Genomic DNA, 7,899 nt, shown 5'->3' with positions numbered 1-7,899 from the left:
ACAGGATGCAGCACAAGGAGAGATCATGACACTCCCGTTCACTCCTAAACTCGCCGTGACTCCGGTTTCATGAGCCGCCGCCGAGCTCTGCCCGTCACTGCGGATCCCGCTCCCCCCATTCGCGTCCCCGCTCCCCTCACGGCCCCTCCGGGCGCGCTCCGGGCTCTGCCCCGCGGGCTCTCCAGCGCCCCCCTCGGGCCGCGCGGCGCCGCCGCAGCCGCGCCCGTTGCGCTCCGGGCGTTGTGTCCTCGCGGCGCCGCCTGTCGCGACAGTCCGTCCGTCGGCGACCGGCGCGATGGAGGAGCTGCCGCTGCCCGCCGGCGTCAGCCCCAGCACCTTCCCCGCCAAGCTGTGGCAGCTGGTGAACAGCCCACGCGTCCGCTCCGTGCGCTGGGACCCCCGCGCCCAGGGGCTGCTCGTCGACCGGGCGCTCTTCGAGCGGGAGCTGCTGAGCGCGGGCGGCGCGGGCGGCGATGCGGCGGCGGCGGCCCCGGGCGCCTTCAAAGCCACCAACTTCGGCAGCTTCGTGCGCCAGCTCAACCTGTACGGCTTCCACAAGACGTCGGTGCTGGCGGGGGGCGGTGCCGCGGCCCTGCCGGCCTCTGCCGGGTCCCTGCTCCGCTTCTGCAGCCCCTACTTTCGGCGCGACCGCCCCGAGCTCCTGGTGCACATCAAGCGCCTGACCAGGGCCAACAGGGAGCGGCTGGCGGCCGGGCTGGAGGTGCGCAGCCGGCAGCCCAGCCGCTTCCAGCAGCTCCACAGGGACCGGCTGCTGCCGCCCGGGGCCGGTGAGACGGGTGGGACACGCGGGGGGCGAGGGGTTGGAAATGGGAATGGGCACTGCCCCGAGCCAGGAGGGCTCCCTGCCCTTGCTGGGGCGGCTCAGCTCAGCTCAGCTCAGCTCAGCTCAGCCGGGGCCAGACAGGGTTGTCCTTGGGGAAGGCAGATCTGCTGGCACAGCCCGGGAGCTGTTCCCGTGTGTCCCGCTCTGCCCGTGGGCTGCAGCAGGACAGTCTCGGCTGGGCTGCGCTGGGAACACTTTCGCTTCTCGCTGGCGAGCTGGCCCAGCCCTGCCCAGCTTTGGGGAGGCTTAAGGAGCTCTCTGAGAGTCCGTGGGACACGATGGGTCGGTCCTGTGCAGGGACAGCTGGCGGGAGTATCCTGTGAGTTTTGTGCAGAGGGGAGGAAGACCTGGCAGGAAGTCTCCTGCCAAAGCTAGACGGTATTCCACGAGGATTGAATGAGTAGGTGAGAGCTAAATAGACAAGTTATTTGTTATTGAAAATCCCCAGAACATGGGATTTTTTCTTTCTAACCCTGCTTGGGAGTATCTGAGATCTTATATTCCCTGATAGAAGTACAATTGCTGCCAAGGGAGGTGTACAGGAGGACCAGTACTGACTCTCTATCTCCTTTCTTCCTTTCTTCTTCCACTACTCCTACACAGTGAGCTTGGGCCAGAACCTCTTTACTTTACCAGCCAGAGGTTTAGCTGTGCCTCCAGTCCCTTCCAGGACAAGTCAAGGTGTTCAAGGCCGTGAGGCTTCTCCAGCACCTCGCAGTAAAGTGGTTGTCACTCCAGGACTTCTCAGGTTTTCAAGGGAGGTCCCGGTCACGTCCACATCCACAGTGCAGCCTGTGTTCTTCCTTCCACTGCTTCACCAAGGGCCTCAAACCGCTGCCATGGCCCTTCCAGAGCACAGCAGCTGCACAGCAGAGCACAACTCACCAGCCTACAATCCTGCAGGTATGGAAACAGCTTCTGCACTTGCTTTTCAAAACATACTAAAAAGTGATAGGTTTAAGTATCTTTCTACAATGCTCTGTCACCTGTTTATCTCAAGCGAGAATCAGATAGAAAGCACAAGGTCTAAAAGGAAGAGAGATCTTGAAAGCAAAAAGGTTCACTGTCTGGTTTTCCTATCCTTCCTCCAGATTTAGAGCATCCCCTGGGGGTTTTGCACACAGCCTCTCTGTTGAGGTGAAAGGGCAAGGAGAAAAGCATTTGCCCACAACTAGTTGGTGTTAGGTTCTTTTAATTAAGCAAAACTAGGACAATGATAGGATAGCGCAGATTTTTAAGATTATCTGTCCTGCAAAGAATGACATTACTTTTAGATGACCTCTGTGCGTTACCCAAACAGTCCTACCTGGAGAACACTGTTCCACAACGCTGCTTTTTAGAATAAAATCGCAGTTCAGTTTTGGTGTGTGCGTCTGAAGATGTAATCTCGTCTTAGGTGAATCCGCTTTCAGTGGTATGTTGTGATGAGAAACCAAAACAGCCAAATCAAAAAGCTGATGGGAAGATACAGAAGTCTGCAATTATGAAGCTTTTATGTGTGTGTACAGACTTTACAATCCATATTTTAATATTTTATATAATATATATAATTTATGTATAATTTTAATATACACATCAACTAGAATACTTTTCTTTAAGATTAATAAATCGGTAATTGGTCTTCAGATGACCCGGAGAGCACAAATACATTTCTGGAATTGAGTTTACTGTGTGATTCCTGAAATGTTTGATCAAAGGAAGCAATAGAGCTCTGCAAACCAAACCCAAATTCTGGAAGCCTGATAACCGTGTTTGGATTCTTGCAGCCACACTGGGGAGCTCAGCCCCCGATTCTCTGACTGGCAGTGCTGGTTCTGCAGCATCAACGACCTCCAGCTGGGCCTGTAATCCCTCTGCTGCCCACGAGTGGGCAGGAGTGGATCCGGAAGTTGTGTTTCAGATGCTCGAGGAGGTGCTTGCATCAAACCTGCCTGAAATGTTTCCCTTTCTTGAGGTAACTCCATTCAATAGCAATGCTGGGGGCTGGACTGACGTGTTTTTAATGTACTTGCCCGCCTGAGAAGTAAAGGCTTCTTTAATTCAGCTTCTAATGGACAGCAAAGAGTTTGGTTGGTAAAGTTAAGGTTTAAAGAAGAAGAGGGACTGAAAAAGTATCCCACATTCATGAGCATGAGGTGGGTTAGCTTGTGTTGGCCAAATTAGGGGACTCATTTTCTTGGGAAAAATACCTCCTGCAGTTGCATTCACAGTGATGAAGTGGAAGCTTTGTAGGTTATAACTTGATGTCTTGGATCCTAAATAAGAGAAGAGTATTTTGAGCATTGCCACTGAAGGCAAAGTCTCACACGCAGTGAGGGGCATGTGAGAGGTCCCTCTGTTGCAGAGGTCCCTGAAAGCTCCAGCCTCAATGGGACTGTTCTGCTCAGTGCAGTGCAGGGAAGAGCCCGTCCTTGCACCACCACACACGGAGTTGGCAGGACTCTTTCCTTAGAGCCCCCTCAGTGTATTGAGTGTCACCTGCACGTTAAACATTGTCAGCTTTGACAGCTTTTGAACTGTGTTTGAGAAGTAAATCTCCATTTTTAAGGCCTTTGGGGCCCAGACTTCCTTGTTAGCAAGGAGGGATTAAGTGTGTGAGCCATGGAGTTGTTGGGGGCAGGCGTTTGGGTTTTGAGGCCCCATGACTTGTGTAATTGGTGTGAAGGACAGTGTTGGTCCTGGATGTGAAATGGTCAAGGACTTATTGAAGTGGTCAAAGGCTTATTCTGTGTTGAAGAGCGATTCATGGACTATTAGACCTTTTGTTGGACAAGTCGCCTCTTTTCATTAGGAATCCCCTTTCTCTAACTCTTGCTCTTCCCAGACTTCTCTGGAATGTTCAGTTCCTGTATTGGCACAGGCCTTTTTGCTTATTGTTACACAACTTTGCCAAAGAATGTCTCTGTTTCTATTGACGTACAGACCTGTTGCCTTTTGTATATTTAACATTGAGTAAGAGCAGAGTCAGGGTGGGGAGTGTGATTTTTTTGGCATTACCAGCATCTTCTTCCCAAGTGTGATGCCCTTTGTCTACTGTAACGTCACACATACCAGTTTTCAAAAGCATTTGATTGCTTAATAGAAGGAAATGTTGCAGGCTCTGAGCAGTCATCATCTCTAGGATTCTGATGGTAGGCTATGGCAGAAGAGATGAATATCCTAGAACTGGTCATAGTGAGAATATCGTTGTGCCTAAAGGCAATTTCCAGGTGCTTAACCTTGGGTCTTTACTTCCTCAGCGGAGCAGAAACATGACTTGGTTGTCTGGTTTTGGGGGGCTTTTTACCCTACAGATTTTTGTCACATGATCATGGAAATACACCAGTTCAGTAAATGGCTGGCTGCAAAGTACATGTTGGGCAGCAGCAGAAGGCTCCAAAAAGCAAGCAACACCTTGTAATTTATTGTCTTAGAAGGAGGATGGGCGGGGGGGGGATTCCCAGCCAGAAATGTGTGGCTCATGTGTAGTTTTGCACCACACAGCCCTGTGCAGTGAGCAACCTGACACATGTGGGCAGCAAGGAGGGCACCTGGATTTCTGTTGACTGGTTTCTTGCAGCTCCTGTGATAAGTGAGGGCAAAGTTCTGACTGTGAGCACACACAGCCTCACTTAGTGTATTCTGGTTTTCTGATTTCATGTTTTGCTTAATAGGACAAGAGCTTTCACTTTGGCAACCTTAATTCTGAGATTAAAGCACTTGTCCTGTAAACCATCTGAGCAGTGTTCACTTTGTGTTACACATCCTTCTGGAGCGTAGAACAGTTTTTACTGTGTCCCTAAAGTGATTCCAAGAAAATATGGAGTGATCCTTGGGTTTATTTCTATTTGTTTTTCTTTTAAGGGGAATATTAGTGTTCCCTCTGAGTCTTCAGGAGGGGAGCCTTGGAACAAGGCTGCAGCAGACAAAGCTTTGCCTGGCAGTGTGAGCAGCAGGAACAGTTCCCTGGAGCCAAATGAGCCTGGTAAGAAGAGAGTCTACGTTCTTTTAGAGATGACCGAGACAGCTGCTCTAAGGCTGAGTATTACAGGGAGATCAGAACAGCTGAGTTATTGTCTGCAGTGTTAGTGCTTCCTTGTGCCTTCAGTGAAAATACTGTGCTTGTACAACCTCACAGAGTACTCACCAACACACTTCTCTAGATGTGCTCAGACCAGGTGTTCTTCTGAGCAAAAGGGTGTGAATTAGATCAGTGAACAAAACCTGACGTTCTGGGAGTTGCACCACCAACCCAGATGTGCTACAGAGGCAGTGCTGAGTAATGAGGTGACTATTAAAGCAACAGGGAGAAAACCCAGCAAACTGGTGATGTCAGTGTAGAAGTCCAGGCTTTTTGTCTCAAATCACTACCTACATTTAATACCAATCTGCTGATACCTGTGCTGAGACACATGAGAAAAACAAGAGGCAGAACATCCGAGGCCAAGCAATTCACAAATCCAGTAACTAAAGGAAAAAGCTGAATGTCCCCAAATCAGCAAGACCCAAGAGGAGAGAGAGAGCACTTTAGATCTATTCTAGGGCAAAGGTGGTGCAGGCTGCTGGCCTTGTAGGGAGGCCTTTTCCCTCCCAGCTGTTCATCCAAGAGCTGATGGTAGAGTTGGAGGAACTATTGCTCACTTCAGAGGGCAGTTTCTGGATCCCAGATAACGATGCTGGTTAATAACTCAGCTCACATTGCCCATGAGTTTCAGCCATTTAAGTAAGGACTGAGGCCTTTGGCGGCACAGAGAAAGAACAAGGCTGGAGCTGTCTTTGTGAGATGTGACTGTCTCTGTTTAAAGCTCTTGTGCCATTTGCAGGGTGAGTGCTGGGACTTTATTGGGTACTTCAAAACTTTAAAGTATTGAAAACTTGGAAGAATTCCTATTCTTTAAACAGCAGGCCTCAAATTCCCAAGTGAGAGCCTGCCTTTGAGGCCATCTTTTACAGTCCCTGACAGGAGTACAACTGCTCGATGTGCTGCTGAGGAGAATGCACACAGGGACCCACAGTGACTCTGTTCCCTTTGTTTCCCAGAGGTCCATGAGCTGTACCTCGCCAGGAGAGCTGCTCTGCGTGGGAGGAAGCGACTGAGGGAGAGCCTGTGAAACAGGGCAGCGGGAATCCCTCTGTATATAGTTCTGTTTAAAGATGGGTAGAGTTACATTTCTAGATATAGTTGCATATTTATATTTATAGATGTATAGAGATGAAATAATATATTAATATTTTTATTATTATTATTTATTTATTTTAATATTTAGCATTATTTCTTATAATTACTATTATTTTTATTATTCTTACAGTAGTAATTAGTAATAATATATTTTATAATTATTGCTGTAATATTAAAACATTTTATATTAATAATATTTAATATTATTTACTATTTAATATTTAACTTGATAATTACATACTTTATATATTAATATTTATTTTATTTATATTTTATTTGTAGATCTGTATAGTTGCATTTACATACAGTCATATTTTTATATATTTATTAACATATATATGCACAGTCTACATATAATTTTACATCTAGTTATATTTATAGGTGTATATAGTTGCATAGTTAGATGTATATGGATGTTTAGGTACGTATATTGATATTTGTATAGGTATAGGCTGCTTTCTCACCTCTGCTGCCTTTTCCATCCCTCACTCTTCCTGCTGTGCTGTCTCTGTCCCCGCTCCCTCTGCCGCCTCTGGGCTGGTGGCCGGGCCGGGGGAGCAGCAGCTCCAGCCCCAGGTCCCGGCCCCCCACACCCCCATGGGACTGGGGGGAGCTTCTGGTGGCACCAGGCACCACTCCCCAAGGAGCTGCTGGAGGATGGTGAGGCTGAGGGGGCTGGGGGGGCCGAGGGGACGGCGATGCTGAAGGGACGGTGATGCTGAGGTGATGGTGGCACTGAGGGGACAGTGGGGCTGAGGGGGCTGGGGGAGCTGTAGGGGAAGGTGGGGACTAAAGGGTTTGGGGAACTGAGCGGAATGGCAGGAATGGAGGGGCCTGAAGGAGCTGTGGGGAAGCGTGGGACTGAGGGAACTGGCAAGAGACACGGGCTGAGACAGGTGTTGGGGCTAAGTGGGCTGGGAAACTGAGGGAAATGAGAGTCTGAAGGGACTGAGGAGACTGGAGGGGCTCTGGGTTTGCCAAGGGCATGGTGGGGCCAAGGGGATAGTGGGAGACCAACGGGGAGCACAGTGGGGTCCAAGCCTGCTGGGCCACAGCACCAGTTCCAGGCTCTCCACTTTTGCCAGGGCTACCCTGAATTCCTTGTGAGCAGCAAGAGACTGATGAGGGCCAAGAGAGAGAAGCTGATGACCACCAACCACATCTTGAACAGGGACCTGCTGCTGCTGCTGCCTGAGACCCTTGGTGAGGCCACTGGGGCTGGTGAGATGAGATGGGTCTGAGGGTAGTTTGGGGTTGGAAATGGGCACTGTCCCAAGTCAGGAGGGCTCCCTGCCCTTGCTGGGGGTGGCTCAGCTCAGCTCAGCTCAGCTCAGCCGGGGCCAGACAAGGTTGTCTTTGGGGAGGCAGATCTGCTGGCACAGCCCGGGAGCTGTTCCCGTGTGTCCCGCTCTGCCCGTGGGCTGCAGCAGGACAGTCTCGGCTGGGCTGCGCTGGGAACACCTTCGCTTCTCACTGGGGAGCTGGCCCAGCCCTGCCCAGGGATGTCCCTGCTCCCTGCCCAGCTCTGGGGAGGCTTAAGGAGCTCTCTGGGAGTCCGTGGGACACGATGGGTCGGTCCTGTGCAGGGACAGCTGGCGGGAGTATCCTGTGAGTTTTGTGCAGAGGGGAGGAAGACCTGGCAGGAAGTCTCCTGCCAAAGCTAGACGGTATTCCACGAGAATTGAATGAGTAGGTGAGAGCTAAATAGACAAGTTATTTGTTGTTGAAAATCCTCAGAACATGGGGCTTTTTCTTTCTAACCCTCCCTGGTAGGATCTACGGTTTTGTAGTCCCTGATAGAGGTACAATTGCTGCCAAGGGAAATGTACAGGAGGACCAATGTTGACTCAATATCCCCTTTGCTTCCCAGATGTCCATCTGTACCTCTCCAGGAGGG

The 7,899-nt window shown here is 50.3% G+C and overlaps 1 protein-coding gene across 1 annotated transcript; it reads left to right on the top strand.

Annotated features, from left to right (window-relative positions):
• Nucleotides 1-215: 215 nt before the first annotated feature.
• LOC127469008 (heat shock factor protein 5-like) lies at nt 216-6,203 on the top strand. Its single transcript, XM_051782818.1, has 5 exons — nt 216-788; nt 1,448-1,747; nt 2,611-2,798; nt 4,688-4,808; nt 5,864-6,203. Exons 1-5 carry the CDS (start codon nt 296-298, stop codon nt 5,932-5,934), a joined length of 1,173 nt encoding a protein of 390 aa, XP_051638778.1. The 5' UTR covers nt 216-295; the 3' UTR covers nt 5,935-6,203.
• Nucleotides 6,204-7,899: the final 1,696 nt, after the last annotated feature.

This window comes from Manacus candei, unplaced genomic scaffold, assembly GCF_025592945.1.
Source record: "Manacus candei isolate 608988 ecotype Guabito, Panama unplaced genomic scaffold, ASM2559294v1 h1tg000016l, whole genome shotgun sequence".
In the NCBI taxonomy this organism is placed as follows: domain Eukaryota; kingdom Metazoa; phylum Chordata; class Aves; order Passeriformes; family Pipridae; genus Manacus; species Manacus candei.
This window is presented reverse-complemented; position numbering and strand designations above follow the sequence as displayed.